This window comes from Sinocyclocheilus anshuiensis, unplaced genomic scaffold (genome assembly GCF_001515605.1).
Source record: "Sinocyclocheilus anshuiensis isolate Anshui unplaced genomic scaffold, SAMN03320099.WGS_v1.1 scaffold115, whole genome shotgun sequence".
In the NCBI taxonomy this organism is placed as follows: Eukaryota; Metazoa; Chordata; class Actinopteri; order Cypriniformes; family Cyprinidae; genus Sinocyclocheilus; species Sinocyclocheilus anshuiensis.
Genome location: NW_015548219.1, coordinates 1,514,912 through 1,531,607, shown reverse-complemented (window position 1 = coordinate 1,531,607; position 16,696 = coordinate 1,514,912). Strand labels below are relative to the sequence as shown.

Sequence of the window (16,696 nt, the reverse complement as noted above, 5' to 3'; positions counted from 1 at the left end):
TGCAGTGCGAACATTTTCTGTCTAGTAAAAGTTTTTTTTTTTTTTTTTTTTTGTTGGATTACAGCACTCTCAAAAACAATAGATACTGGTGCCAGTCATCATTACTCATTATATGAGAACTTTAATGAGAAATTTGTCCCATTGTAATGTTTATGGAGACCCAGAAATGTCTAATATGTCACAGAAAAAAAGGAAGAGAGAGCTGTAGAAATGAGATTGTGAAGGGAAGGATGGGGTTCTTTTCTTTCTGGTGTTACAGACCACGGTGCGTCTCAACAGATAAAACACATTCCACACTAAAACTGAAACAGGATGTGTTATCACAACCCTGCTAAAAGTGCCAGTACGTGCGCTCATTGGTGCCCCTTCAGCTTGTGGCGCCCTAGGCGACCGCCTAGCTCGCCTATGCCTAGAAACGGCCCTGTTTGTTCTACTAATTGCATAAATAAAAGAATGCACCAGTATTTTAAATAATATTTTAACTATAAGGATTATAAAAATTCTATATTAATTTAAAGGCATGTTTCACCCCCAAAATGAAATTTTGCTGAGAACTTACCCTCAGGCCATTCAAAATGTAAATGAGTTAATTTCTTCATTAGATCAGTTTTGAAGAAATTTAGCATTACATCACTTGCTCACTAATGGATAATGTCAGAATGAAAGTCCAAACAGCTGATAAAAACATCATAATAATCCACTAGTAATCCACACCACTCCAGTCCATCAACTAACATCTTGTGAAGTGAAAAGCTGAGTGTTTGTAAGAAACAAATGCATCATTAAGATGTTTTAAACTGTTGCTTCTTGACAAAATATGAGTTCATAATAACTGGTGGACTGACGTCGTAGATTACTTGTGGATTATTGTGATGTTTTTGTCAGCTGTTTGGACTTAAATTACATATTTCATTCTTATATGCTTTTACTGTAAAAGTGTAATTTTCTTGTGTTGTGTAAAAAGTTACTTTATTATTGTATGATGAAATGCGTATAAATAAGTGTAAATAAGTGTGTGTGTATATATATATATATATATATATAATTTATAAGACTATTTTATTATGGCATATTTTTGGTCTTGTAATTTGTGGGGAAATAAAAAAAAAAGTTCCTCCTTGGACTATTACGTTTGTTTACATTTTATTAACATTAGTTTAATAGCTCAGACAGGTGGGTGTATTACTATTTATATATGACACATCATCACATATCACTAAAATTCCTGTAATACCTGTAACAAAAAAGTTATTGATTGTATTTCTTTATTATATTATAATAAATAGTATTCATATAATAAACTGGTCCTGATCAGCCTGTCTATTTCTTCATTAACCCTCACAAATATCATTATGTTGACCTACATCTATGGGCTTGCAGTATGTATAAACAGTTTTCTCACTCCATACATTATGTTATGTACTCACACATGCAGTCGTAAGATTTGAGTTTACTATCAGTCAAGGTGAACAACTACATACTGTTTACTTTTTTTTTTATCTCCGACCAATGTCACATAAATCCTTTCATCCTTGCTGGTAGCTTTATCTGCAGACTGTACAGACACAGTTAATCACAGACACAAAACACAGTAAATCAGTAAAATAGTTAATTAAAGCATACTGTAAATGCTGAAGTTGTATATACTTATATTCAAAGTGCAATTTAGTAGCCTACTTCAATCAGATATTAGTGAGTAGGTATATGTGACCCTGGACCACTAAAACAGTCAAAAGGGTCTTTTTTTTAAATTGAGATTTATACAATCTGAAAGCTGAATAAATAAATTAAAATTATCATACTGATGTATGATTTGTTAGGATAGGATAATATTTGGCGGAGAGACAATTTGAAAATCTGGAATCGGAGGATGCAAAAATAAATAAATAAATAAATAAATTAAATTCAAATTTTTTTTAAATAAATAAAAATAAAAATATAAAAAATCGCCTTGTATTGTTGGCTATTGCTACAAATATACCCGTGCTACTTAAGACTGGGTTTGTGGTCCAGGATAATTTTATTTTGTTTATCAAAAATTACTAGCACTTATAAGAACTTTTTTTCCTTCCCGAAGATGGACTCTTTGTATCATCTCGGATGTCCGTATTTGTTACGTAATGGCTGTAGGTTGTACCTTGTGCTTACTGCTTTGAACACTAGAGTTTGGCAGCAGTGTTTTTGCCTGTTGCAGAGTGCGTTATTTTCCGGTGCAGATTTGATCGCTTTTGCCGTTCTGCAGGTGCGTCAGTTTTTAATCTGCCCAGTAGGTCTCTCTCTCTCTCTCTCTCTCACACGCACACACACGGCACAAGACGCTTAGTCTTCAAGCCGGAGCTCCAACAACCTGGAACTGCGCGACAAACAGCACCGAGGAGACGGGGAAGCATGTACCATGCAGCCCGGAGAGGAGGCCAGCCTGGGACCGTTGATTTTTGAGCCCTTTCTACATTGACGGAGTATTTCTCCCCTCTTTTCTTGGGGACATTACTGCGATCTCATTGATCTGACATACCTTCACTCTCACCCACGCACCCGCGCGCGCTCTCGCATCACCGTACGGATACCCGTTGCCGTTGAACATTAGTGAGGAGCTAAAACATCGAGGGAAGCACTTGGAAACATGGATTTATTCTCCATCCCACCCCGCGTTTGCTGGTGGAGGATCCTGTTTCTCCTCAGCATCTTCCAAGATTATATGAGCTCCATGCTAGACTGCCCACCGACCTGCCGTTGTTCTACCACGAACATCTTTTGCAACGAGTCTTACCAAGGGAATTTCTTTCCCCTCCTGGCACTACAGGACACTGTGAGCGATGGGAATACCACTAGCAGCCTCCCAGACCTGTTTGAGAACATCTCCTCAATGTAAGTCAAGCGCACAAGTGTCCATCACATGTTGAGTCCATGTGTGCACTGAGATCAACTCTCAGCCTCCCACTCACTCCAGGCTTTGTGTTGGTGTGTGGGATGATTAGAAGGGTTTTAATGATGGGCAGTAACTAAAAATGATCTTAAATTCATAGAAAATGTCAATTATACTGTTGGATTGCAATTGAATGTCCATATTAAATCAAGAATAAAAAGGAAACAAATTACTCCATATACACATAAGTACATAATCAATGTAAAAAAAACAAAAAAACAATTGGGGACAATTAATTGCAACATCTGAGCTTAAATGCATCTGGTTTTTTGGCTTCACAGAGAGGAGTCTTTATAGAAACTGCTTTGTATTCAAGACAGGAACCCCAAAAGGAATTTTGTCACATTCGTGAGCTTCGTCAAAGGTGCATTGTGCTATTAAAGAGAGCGAGAGAGATAGAGGGAGAAAAAAGCTTTGCATGAGTTCGAAGTCACATACCGGTCTATATTAACAAGTGCATGGAGATTTTGAAGTCACATCTCATTTTTGCATTAATTTCTGGGCTGATGTTCCAGTGTTTGGCTTCTATTAGAAGGTTAAAGTCGAATAAGTAAACAGAGACGGAAACATTAATGTTGTAATAGCTATATGATGGTGTTTTTGATGGTCTCTGATGGTTTTGGGATAAATAAGAGAGCTGCGTAATGGCCCTCAGCTGATCTGAACAACTAAATAATAACGCCTGGAGCAAAGGAAACATTAACGTTGTTGTCTTCAACCGGCTTTGGATGCCAAATAATGACATGAATTGCAAAAGCTATTAGTTTTGGCATATTAAGACAACAATTCTTCTTTCTCTATCTAAAAGTTTTCCTCATATGGGCCATCTTGTGGTTCAACACTGGACACACCATCAGTCTGGATTTGTTTTCATTACATAATATCAATAATTTAAGCTACAAATGTGCAAAAAACGAGACAGATCGCATTCCTGTTGAATAATGTCAATGCTACTGCTGCAGTGAGAACAAAAGAGTACGTTTTGGTGAACAAAAACCTGATTCATGATTGATTCTTTGTTGGGAATTGCCTACAAAGGGATGCCATGACAACTCTATAAAGTGCTTTGTGACAGATTCACTTTTTCCCCATCGCATTCTATCAAGGAAACTGCATAATAGTGTATGAAACTGATGTATGAGCTCAACAGGGAGACACATTTACAGCCCTGTCTCCAGTCACTTTGTAAGGCCACTAGAGGGGATAGTGGTAACCTTTTCCTGTATCTAAAATGGAAATTCAGAGTGCACTGATCAGGAAGCTTGTCTCTAAAGTGTGCAGGTCCTTTCTCGCTTATTTGCTTTTGGCTAGTTGTTTGCTTTAAAAATTTAATTCTGTGCAGAAGCTGTAGAGATTTCAGCACCTTCTGATGCTGGACAGCTCCTGTAACTCGGCCAGTTTTTGCCATTATCCTGGTCCTGTGCTGCCCATTTTGGGTGTTTCCCTTATTTGACACCCAGTCTTGGAGCCTCTACTAATGAGTTCATGATGTAAATCAAAAGGTGGACACCCAAAATGTGATGTGGGGTACTTCAGGAGCAGGATTGAAAGTTTTCCTGAAAAAAAGGTCTACATTTTTAGTCGGCATTCCCAGACGAGTCATCAACCCACTTCTATTGTATTCGCTCGACCTTGACCAATTTACAAATGATGGTGATTCTCCTCCTTTAGGCTAACAAGCTTCAATGTTACTATTAGAGGCCAACTGAAATCTTGGAGGAGACCGGGGCAAGTTGTCACATGGGGAAGTTGTCATCTGGTCAGCGGTACATCCAACTAACTAGGTTTCGAGTCAACAGAAACGTTTTTACATAAATGTCAGGTCGGGGCAATGTTACTTTTTTATATTTATAAACGCAGTTCATTAATTACAATTTTCTAATTTCTGCCTCTTTTTTTTGTCATTTTACATACTTCATATTTGTTTAAATCTGGCTTGAGAGCTGTTAAATTGCCCATTATACTGTCAGCTATTTAAATGCAGTTTCCCATTGCCATTGTGAAAATTTGCCCCATATACAGTAGTGTTATATGAATGGTTGGCGGACACACTACCGTTTAAAAGTTTGGGGTCAGAACAGGGGTAAGATTTATGGTTTACAATGAAGATTATTATTTCTTTGGAAGATTGATTATTAAGTCTCTTATGCTCACCAAGGCTGCATTTATTTAATCTAAAATATAGTAATATTGTGAAAAATATTATAATTTAAAATAACTATTTTATATTTCAGTATAATTTAAAATGTAATTTATTCCTGTGATGGCAATGCTGAATTTCCAGCAGCCATTACTCCAGTCTTCAGTGTCACATGATCCTTCAGAAATCATTCGAATATGCTGTGATACATTTTTTCCATAATTCTTTGATGAATAGAATGTTCAAAAGACTGCAACAATGTAAATGTCTTTACTGTCAATTTTGACCAATTTACTACATCCTTGCTAAATAAAAGTATTAATTTCTTTACATTCAGTAGCTACTTTGTAGTTTTGAAGTATTTGTCTATACAGAAATTGGCTGACTTTCTAAGAAATATTCACTAGTAGGGCTGCACGATTATGACAGAAATCATAATTGTCGATTATTCCCTTGAAATTGTAATTACGATTATCACAATTTACATTGAATGATATTTATACCATTGTTTGATGCAACTGCATGCCGTATTTTTATATGAAAATACCATGATTTGTTCACTCCTGAGAACTTGAGGACAGAAATTATTTAATTATACAGTATGCAAACAATAAAGGTTCCTTGCATACTGGGACTACAGCTTAAACAGAAGTTAATTTATTTTGTTGTGCTAGCATAGCTTTATTACAGAGGCTTTTTGTGGACTTTGAACGATTAATTGCCGCTTTGAACGATTACGTAATTGTGGCATCCATAATTGTAATCGCGATTAGAAATTTGATTAATTGTGCAGCCCTATTCTCTAGAGCAGTGGTCGCCAACCCGTCGATCGGTTTTCCCGCGGAATTGGGCTACTTTAACACTGTTGCGGGTTGTTGTTCATGTCCGCGGGTTGAAGCGACCCCAATAATGTGATATTTAGTCCCTGGAATGTGAATTTTACTGGAAGATCCCCGCCGAAAAACATGTATTTTACCCCCGGAATGCAATTTTTACAGGGGAACCCCCCTCGAAACGCGACTGGACTAGTTTTATTGCAAAAACCTGGCAACCCTGTTTATTATTAAATTAGTGCCACCTGCTGTCATAGAGTGCGCCTCATTCAGACCTGCTGTTTTTGTTTCGTGCAGATGTTTTATGTAGCAAATAAATAGGTAACACCTAAAGTCAGACCATTCTGTTTTTGTTTTAAATCCTGAAATTAATCTAAATCAAATCAAAAACAACTGCCCGTGCAGATCATGATTAAAATGTACTAAGTAAAAGGCCTCAAATTTGAAGTACAATCTGGGATGTCTTTTTCTATCAATTCTTCAATAGGTAGATCTTTTCTTTCGTAATGGCCGAGGTCAGGGATCTTGGGCCTAAAAAGGTTGGTGACCACTGCTCTAAAATAAAAAAGTGTGACAACTGTCGCTTCTGCTTATTAAGCAGTGCTTATATGTAGTATTACGACCATGATTTGTTCACTCCTGAGAACTTGAGGACGTGATTAAAAAGAGTGGATTAGCAACAGTTTCAGATAGGCCTAGTTGAAAATGACTCCCTGAAATCTAAATGGCGCTACTTTGGAAAGATCTCCGAAGCTCAATTACACCGGAGCTTTCAAAAAGCGTTTTCAAAGTAAAGCGGCCGTTGCAAATCGGCACCTATAAAAGCCATCAGCAGTGTCACGCACCTGCTGATAGATGGAAAAGGCATGAAAAAATAGGTCGCTCATTGAAGAACATTTTAATGGAAATTCAAACAACACACATATACTGATGTGTTGTGCTCGTCGTTGTGCGTAAGAAGGATTTTTTTTTAAAATTTTACTTCGCTCGCCTGCCTGCTTGATTGCTGCTTTCAGGTAATCAAACAATAGCTTCAGGGTACAAATGGATCTATAATTACACTCCTTATGTGATGATCAAACTTTCTTTCTTGAGCAGGAATCAGGAAGGGAGAGTTAGTTGCCATTTAACTAGGTAAAATGTTGACTAAGCGTTTGTAGATTGGGTTTTTGGTTTGGTAATGCTTCACGATATGTGACTCCTAAGGCGTCTTTTGTGCTGGCAGGTGTGGTTATGTGCAAGGCCAGCTAATTTCAGCATGGTCTGTCTGGCCATGGCTGCTGGAAACCATGTTAGAAGCTGTGAAATCATCCATGGCATATGTTGTGCTAGGAGAGGCTGAGAGAGGTGAAGAGGGTTGCTATCGGAGTGGCGTATCTAAGGAAACGCAATAGGATCTCATTTGCATCAGCCATTCTTTTTTTGTCTTTCTTTTTTTTTGTCTCATGCCCTGGTTGTAATACCGTCTGTGGGAAAGGTCATGGAGATATAGGGACACTATGGAAATGTTTGTTGTGCATGGGCTTCATGAAATGCATGGAATATTCATTGGGTTTGTAGATGTCACAGGAACGTCAGTAAGCAAGTGCGAAACCTTTACAAACAGATGTGAATGTACCTCAGGGTCTCAGAAACTGAATCTTGAGAAATCAGTCTCAATATTAAAAAAAGATTTTGTCTTTTAAACTTGTTTTATGATAACTGATTATAGATTAAATAAATATTATATTTACAATTATAGATAAAACTATTATTTTTTTTAATGTCATTAGTTCTGGGTCTCAGACACATTTTATTTTATTATTTTTTAAGTCTATCTATCTATCTATCTATCTATCTATCTATCTATCTCTCTCTCTCTCTCTCTCTCTTTCTTTCTTATTGAAGAGTTACAGTAGTAATGTCTTCAGGTTGAATTGAGGAAAATTATAGATTTATTTCATTATATAGATTACCTTCAACAGTTTTGTGTTTAGTTTATAAAAGGGTTAAATCCCTTAATATCGCTAAATATCCTAAATTTAACAGAAAATTACATTATTAATATATTTATTTATAAAAGGGTTAGTAATGTCTTTAGTTTGAATTGAGGAAAATTATAGATTGATTTAATTATATAGATTCCTTTTAGCAGTTTTGTGTTTAGTTTATTTATAAAAGGGTGAAATCCCTTAATATCACTAAATATCTTAAGTTTAACAGAAAATTACATTATAAAAGGGTTAGAAATATCTTGAGTTTGAAGGAAAACTATAGATTATTTTCATTATTTTTCTTTATGCATTTATTTATTTATAAAAGGGTAAACATCTTCAATTTCAAAGGAAATTACAGAGTACTTTAAACAATTATGTGTTTAGTTTATTTATAAAAGGGTGAAATCCCTTAATATCCCAAAATATCTTACATTTCAAAGAAAATTACATGATTTATTTATTTATAGAAGGCGTAATATCTTACATTTAAAGAGAGATTCATTTTTTTTTCAGCTATCAGCTATACTATTTATTTCATCCTAATTACCTGAAGCTCATTTTACATGGTTTAACAACCAGAAGCTAAACTACTTCGAAAAAGCATGTAAAATCCAATAACACCAGCGCTGCTCCTTTCTGTCTCTGCTTTAGGTTTAGTAATTGTTAGCTCTGTCTTCTTTGCAAGAAAATCAAACTGACCTCATACATAACAAAACTACTTCTGTTTGAAAACTATTTGGAAGACAGGCTTATTGGCTTAAAGGCCTTTTCAAAGACAAAGAAGAGCTTTTGCACTTGTTTGCTAGTTACAGACCTTGTGAAGTCTAAGCAAAGTCCCTGTTTTATTTACTGCCTATTTATTTACAGAAGCACAGGTGCAATTTGACAATTTGGAGAGCCTTAGGTGTCGGATCAAAAGAAAACTCTGTTTTCGTCTGTGTTTTCAGGAATGCATGTTTGACATTCTTAACCTAGGAAACTGTCATTGTAGCGTGTATTATTATTATTAAAAGCCCTTTTGTGACCTTTTCTTTGACCTTGAGAGCTTAAAAAGCTTTTTGTTTATCATTACGCTATGATATTGGTGACATAAGCTCACGCATGAATGAGCATGTCATGTACATTATTATTTTCAATAATATTTTAGACACGACAGGCTTTTAACAATCCGTTAAAGCAGCCGAAAGAATGCAAAGCTCTTGCTAATGTGCAAATTATGGATTTTGAAGGAGCACGTGACTGATCTCGGGGCACGTTGGCATGGACTGACCCTCTACTGTCCTGAGTACAGTAATGGGAAGCGTCCATTTGTGTGACCCCTGATAATGTGTCTGGAGGCCCTCTTTATGATAACCATAATGGCAGAAAGATCAATATAGAGCAGGCCAACCTCAAAGACCCTCATGGTGTGGATGCAGATATGAACGTGTGACACAGTCAAGGTCTCGCTGTGCTACGTTAATCAGGAGACTTTCCCAATAACGGCTTTGCTCGTTTTTTCCATTTCACGTGTTGTATTGGGTGGCTGCCTTCAGTCATAAATAATCCCGGCGTGTCGTTGAAATGGGGCCGTGTGCTATCGATCAGAGATTATTTCCATAACATTGAAATGGGCCGTTTTGGTTATGTGGGGTTGATGGAATTTGTCTAGAGGTGGACATGTTTATGAAGTGGGAGATCTGGTGTATGGATCCGCATATTAAGTCACACCAGTGGACCTGTGTTTGCATCTGGCATGCAGAACCACATACATACACATACATACATACATTCATTCTTATTTTTTTTTCCATCCATCCTCCTTCTTGCCACTGATCTTGTATACATACATACATACAAACATTCATTCTTATTTTTTTTTCCATCCATCCTCCTTCTTGCCAAAGATCTTGTATACATACATACATACATACATATCTTATTTACAATTGTGGGTAGTTTTAATAGTTGTATTTGTATCTGAAATGAAGAAGAAGAAGACTGTTATTTACATTAATAATAATAATAATAATAATAATAATAATAGTAGTAGTACTAGTAGTAGTAGTAATAATAATAATAATAATAATAATCCAATTATTAATAATATATGAATATAATAAAATTATAATTACATAGAATAAAATTATTATTATTGTTAGTAATACTAGTAGTAGTCATTGTGATGTTGTTGGTTAATATTAATGATAATAATAATACTAATAATAATAATACTAATAATAAAGTAGTAGTAGTAGAAGTAGTAGTAGTATTGTCAGGGATTCATCACAGTCACTCATCCCCTTACCCAGTCAATAAACCATCCTGATTTGCACTTACCTGTTGTGTCTGGCCTTGCTTTGTGACAAGTATCAATACATAGTTATTATTATTATCAATCAATAATATAATATTATAATGTAATTACTTTATTATTATTTTAAGTAGTAGAAATAGTAGTAGTAGAATATAAATATTAAATATCAATCAATAAAAATACATACAGGTATAATACTACTACTAATAATAATAATAATAAAGGTATTATTAATAATATCTTAATATAATAGCACATAATTGAGTAAATTGTTGTTGTTATTATTATTATTATTAGTAGCAGTAGTAGATGATGATGATGATAATACTAATTATTATTAATAGTAGTATCAATATATGAAGTTGTTATTATTATTATTGATAATAATAATAATAATAATAATAATAATAACTGTAATATTATTATATAATAATTACAAAATGTGATAAATTATTATTGTTAGTAGTAGTTGAATATAAATATCAACCTGTAAAAATACAGGTTGATACGATTTGAAAATTGAAAGACTAGAGCTATTAGGTATGTCTAGAGGTGAGGTATTCCAAAGACTCGAGCCGTACAGTATAGTCAAACATGAAACACCTTTGTACCATGGGCGTAGCTTGTGGGGGGGCCAGAGGGGCCTGGCTCCCCCATAGCGATTTAAGAATTTGACTAAATATTTATTTATAAAGTTTTTCTATGAAGTAAAAATGCATATAATGCAGTTAATAATACATGTAAAAGTGAATACGTAAAAGTTAATACATTTACATCCAAATGTTATTTAATTTTCACAGAACACAACCTTTAAATAGATTTTAGAATATAAACTGTTTATCGTCTATTCAATAAGACTAAATAAAAAGTGTGCGCCTCATTGTGCATTAACTTGAATCAAGCCCAACAATTGTCTGTTTTAAAAACAGTGGATGAGTAATTCACTCCTTGATTTACTTAATAAAAGCCTCCTTTGAGATCGTTTTGACAGACATGTTTATTGTGCATTTTAAACGTGTTTATTGCTAAGTTTAGTGTGGCAAAATAGAAGCGCAGCTGTAATTTGTGGGCAATGTATGTGGTTATCATGACAACCACACGCACTTGCCACTGCTCTATGTGAATATGTAGATTTACTATAGCAAAACTAAAATGTGTTTAAAAGTACGTCTGACCAAATCCACCGGTTCGGTTTGGCCCCCCCAAACTCAAACGTCAAGCTACGCCTATGCTTTGAACATTTAGAGATGTAGCCCATAACATGATGATAATTTTCTGTTGTTAAACGAAGGCATGAGACAAGAGCAAGTTTATCAGTACATTCACCAGACTGCTCTAGCTGCTGGCTATACGTGACATTAAATAACAGTAGGAAGTTGAAGAAAAATGATGGCCGCTGTTGCGTCGAAACAGTGTGGTGCAAAAATATGTGCATGCCACCCCCTTCCTGCTGCTTCTACAAATAAGTTACACAGTGCTTTGTCAGACCCCACACTGAGAACACTTCTGTTTGCGTGTTTGATGGGGAATCGCTCCCTAAATTCAGCTGAATGCACTTAGTTGTAAGAATGACAGCCAGAGATCTCAATGTCACATGGCCATTTAATGTAGGTTTGTAGATATTTTGGGTAAGCGGTCATATAACTGTTGCTGCAAGGTTATTTAATTTAATTTAATTACATTTTTTTATGTTTTTTATTTTAATTTTTAAATTTTAATGTTTTATTTAATTAATTTTTTTATATTTAATTTAATTTGAATGTACTGTTTTGTTTTATTTTATTTTTATTATATTGTATTGTATTTTTAATTTTGTTATTTTATTTAATTTTATTTATTAAATATTGTATCAATTTTTTTTTATCTGTCACAGTTAGTTAAAAAGACACTCACTTTATTGATAGTGTGAGAGGCTGGTTTTACATGATGCAGCTCTTATCTGTCATATAATGCCATTGTCCTGACATTCGGAGAGGTCTTGTAGTGGTCATAGACCATGATAAAATATTGATCTCTCTCTCCTTTCAGCACATGATAAAGCCTCCTTGCCTCTTTAGAAGACATAAAAATAAACTTCTGTCTATGACTAGGAAAATTGTAAATGGACAGTTTTTGCAGCTCTTTTTGTGTGCCAACAAGGCAATTTTTAGCCACTGTCGATGATGAATGTTAATGAAACACAAGCACATCCCAGCAAATTTTCCTAATTCAATAGAAAACTATTGATTGAGCCAAAAGTAATGGAATAACAGCGACAGTGACATTCCAATCGAGAATATTCGTCGCTATAGACGGAGGATAATACGAGGGAGGGAGCTTTGGGTTTTAATCATCGACGTGTTGGAGGTAATTTTGTCCGCTGCTGTTTTAGATTTCCTTCGTTTTCATTTTCTCTTTTTCCTCGCGCTCTCCCATCTTCGTTCTCATTTTTTTTCTATCCCTCCTTCTTGCCACTGATCTTTTATTCATTGCATGGCTAATGAAGCGCCTGATAGACTGTAGAACAGTGTGGATGATCCGCAGCAGTTTATTTTTCGGCTAGAGAGCAGATGAGAGGCGTCCACAGGTAGGCAGTAGCGGCGTCTTTAACAGCATGCCCTGTTCATGCTTGCCTGCCTGCTTGCTTGTTCCATTTTCATTTTGAAATAAAGACTGTCAGACCCTTTAAATCTGATAGTAAAATGCATTTTCATTGATTAGCTCACACTGGATAACACTTGACTGCGTTGAAAGACAGAATTAGTCTCTGACGCACACCCACAGACGCCCACAGTCCCTTCTCAGTCTAGTAAACTCTAATCTGATTGGCTATACACAACTTCCAAGAGTAAGAGCACACATTTATTTATTTATCAAGCTTCAAGCTTCAAGGAAAAAAGTTTTCTAGGTTACTAAATCATTGAAAGATATTGAGCATTTAAAAAAAAAAAAAATCTAAGTAGCAAGACTAGATATTCATTAACATAATAATGATACATTCTGCTTATGTCTTTTAGTCGGTACTCATATTCTTAATTCTGTTGGTCTGTACTCATTTTCTGTTTACTTTCTGCTGTTTTATGGATTTTTTGTATGCTCTTTCTTTCTTTCTTTCTTTCTTTCTTTCTCTCTTTCTTTCTAAATGGCTAAATGGCTTTGTTTTCACAATATTGATAATAATAAATGTTTCCTGAGCAGCAAATCAGCATATTAGGATGATTTCTGAAGGATCATGTGACACTGAAGACTGGAGTAATGATGCTGAAAATTCAGCTTTGCATCACAGGGATAAATGACATTTTAGAATATATTCAAATATAAAATAGCTATTTTAATTTGTAATAATATTTCACAATATTTCTGTTTTCACTGTATATTTTTACTGTATTCTTTGGTGACCATAAAAGACTTAAAAAAACACCAAACCTAAGAATGTAATATTATATTTGTGCAACTTTATTTTAGATCTTTCTTTTTTACTTCCTCTGCTACATTTGAAATCTCCTTACTAAGCTTTACACCTGTAGGGTCTATGGCAGGTAAGCCTGTGCATTCAGACTCAACACATATTGACTTTGACAGATGCTCTATAAAGCCGAAGAGGCCTTATAGGATTCTGTAAGCACAGAGCTAAGGGCTTCCGTGTTGCCAGAGGGTCCTAGTTCTTTAAAAAAAAAAAATCTAAGTAGCAAGACTAGATATTCATTAACATAATAATGATACATTCTGCTTATGTCTTTTAGTCGGTACTCATATTCTTAATTCTGTTGGTCTGTACTCATTTTCTGTTTACTTTCTGCTGTTTTATGGATTTTTTTGTATGCTCTTTCTTTCTTTCTTTCTTTATTTCTTTCTTTCTCTCTTTCTTTCTAAATGGCTAAATGGCTTTGTTTTCACAATATTGATAATAATAAATGTTTCCTGAGCAGCAAATCAGCATATTAGGATGATTTCTGAAGGATCATGTGACACTGAAGACTGGAGTAATGATGCTGAAAATTCAGCTTTGCATCACAGGGATAAATGACATTTTAGAATATATTCAAATATAAAATAGCTATTTTAATTTGTAATAATATTTCACAATATTTCTGTTTTCACTGTATATTTTTACTGTATTCTTTGGTGACCATAAAAGACTTAAAAAAACACCAAACCTAAGAATGTAATATTATATTTGTGCAACTTTATTTTAGATCTTTCTTTTTTACTTCCTCTGCTACATTTGAAATCTCCTTACTAAGCTTTACACCTGTAGGGTCTATGGCAGGTAAGCCTGTGCATTCAGACTCAACACATATTGACTTTGACAGATGCTCTATAAAGCCGAAGAGGCCTTATAGGATTCTGTAAGCACAGAGCTAAGGGCTTCCGTGTTGCCAGAGGGTCCTAGTTCTTTGTGATACTCATTGCTATTCACAGGAAGCCACAGCAATTGGAAAACAAGAGTGGGGGTCACAAATGGGATTGAGCGTCTTAGAGGGCACCTGCGCCAGGAAAATGCAGGTTGGGTTTAGCCACGTATCACTGTTCCCTGAGAGCACCTCATCTTTTTGGGGGCTTGTTTAGGATTCCAGGGGAGCTTTTCTGTGATGAAAGGCTAAGTGGGATTTTGCCTCCTATCTCGGGCATTTCTCTGTGTAATGAAATGTTACTTTCCAACTGCAAGTGGCAGAGTCTCTATAAGGTCATTGTGATGGTGTCTTGAAAACTTGTTTTGGGATCCAAGTCGTAGGACTCTGGTATAAATTGACTGCCTCCTCTGCCAAGTGTGCGTCAGACGTGAAGTAACCCAACCACAGTGTGATAAATCTTGTAGCGGGTTTTAAGCAAACTTTTATATGATAATGTGGAGATTTCATTAGCATATCATTTAAATATTCAGAAGTACCTTAAGACTTTGCGGTGTTGAGACTTCTAACAAGTACTTCATCTAATTCTTTTCAGTTAAAATATTGAAATAGGTTTGAATTACTTGATAGATTTGTAAAACTTGGTTTAAATATTGTATAAGCAGATATTTTTTACTGGAAACTCATTAAGAAGCCTTTTTTGCAGTGTGTGTGATATTCAGGTCTCATAAATTGCTAAATTGCGATTTGTCATTTTTGGGATTGCTAGGGTATTTTGGGTGGTTTTAGGAGCTAGATCAAGCTTGTCAGTCTCTAGATTGTAAGAAAAAAAAATCCTATTTTTAATAAGTGCTTCATCTGATTTTCAAGTTAAAATATCGAAACATCCTGGAAACAACATTTATTTGAGAATAATTAGATTACTTGATAGATTTTTAAAACCTGTTGCTAGTATAAACATGTTATGCAGTGTCGCATAATGATTTGTAGATATTTTTACTGGAAAACCAGTCAAAAACCCTCATAACTCATTAGGAAGCCGTTTTTGCAGATTGTGATGTTCAGGTTTCTAGATATTTCTCTATTCCCTCATTCATTGTAAAGCTGTGGTCAATTTTCAAGTTGTTTGGCAAGTTTTGGTGGGCGATATCCAGTCATTTCAATAGGAATCCACACATTTGGGAACTTCACCTGAGGGTGAAAGTTTTCCCACACAGATTTTGCAATAGTTTCAAGTTGTTCATATTAATTTACCACATTGACCGACAGAAAGCTGCTTAATTTGTAAATTTCTTCTGTGTGAGCTGAGCCATACATCTATACAATTTCGTATATTTCATAAAATTTTGATGAAATAACGCTAATGTGACTGCACCTTACATCTGTGTGCTTTTTTTCCCTTCATTTTATCATCCAGTGAAAGTGAAAAATAGAGAGTCAGATCACTTTGAAAAGTATAAACATCTCAAAATCGGATGAACTGAAGTGTAACAATAACCCAAAGTACGCGTAGTAAATAGTAAAGCTTGTTAGCAAACACTGCTAAATAATTAGCTTCCACCATAAGAAAGAGACTGGGCAAAAATGGTCTGCATGGCAGAGTTCCAAGACGAAAACCGCTGCTGAGCAAAAAGAACATAAAGGCTCGTCTCAGTTTTGCCAGAAAATATATTGATGATCCCCAAGACTTTTGGGAAAATACTCTGTGGACTAAAAGTTGAAAGACAAACGAGACAAAAGTTGAACTTTTTGGAAGGTGTGTGTCCCATTACGTCTGGCGTAAAAGTAACACTGCATTTCAGAAAAAGAACATCATACCAACAGTAAAATATGGTGGTGGTAGTGTGATGGTCTGGGGCTGTTTTGCTGCTTCAGGACCTGGAAGACTTGCTGTGATAAATAGAACCATGAATTCTGCTGTTTAACAAAAAATCCTGAAGGAGAATGTGTCATTGCAAGTTATCGCAAATGCTTGATTGCAGTTGTTGCAGCTAAGGGTGGCCCAACCAGTTATTAGGTTTAGGGGGCAAACACTTTTTCACACAAGGCCATGTAGTTTTGGATTTTGTTTTCCCTTAATAATAAAAACCTTCATTTAAAAACTGCATGTTGTGTTCACTTGTGTTATCTTTTACTAATATTTAAATTTGTTTGATGATCTGAAACATTAAAGTGTGACAAACATGCAAAAAAA

At 35.2% G+C, this 16,696-nt stretch overlaps 1 protein-coding gene across 1 annotated transcript in view; it reads left to right on the top strand.

Moving 5' to 3' along the window:
* The first annotated feature begins 2,345 nt into the window (after positions 1–2,345).
* The window catches only part of LOC107654144 (NT-3 growth factor receptor-like), a 248,398-nt gene continuing 234,047 nt past the window's right edge, over positions 2,346–16,696 (top strand). Inside the window, exon 1 of the mRNA XM_016441090.1 lies at positions 2,346–2,868. Within this exon, the coding sequence (XP_016296576.1) occupies positions 2,624–2,868 (245 nt within the window). The 5' untranslated portion in view covers positions 2,346–2,623. The remainder of the gene's footprint in view (positions 2,869–16,696) is intronic.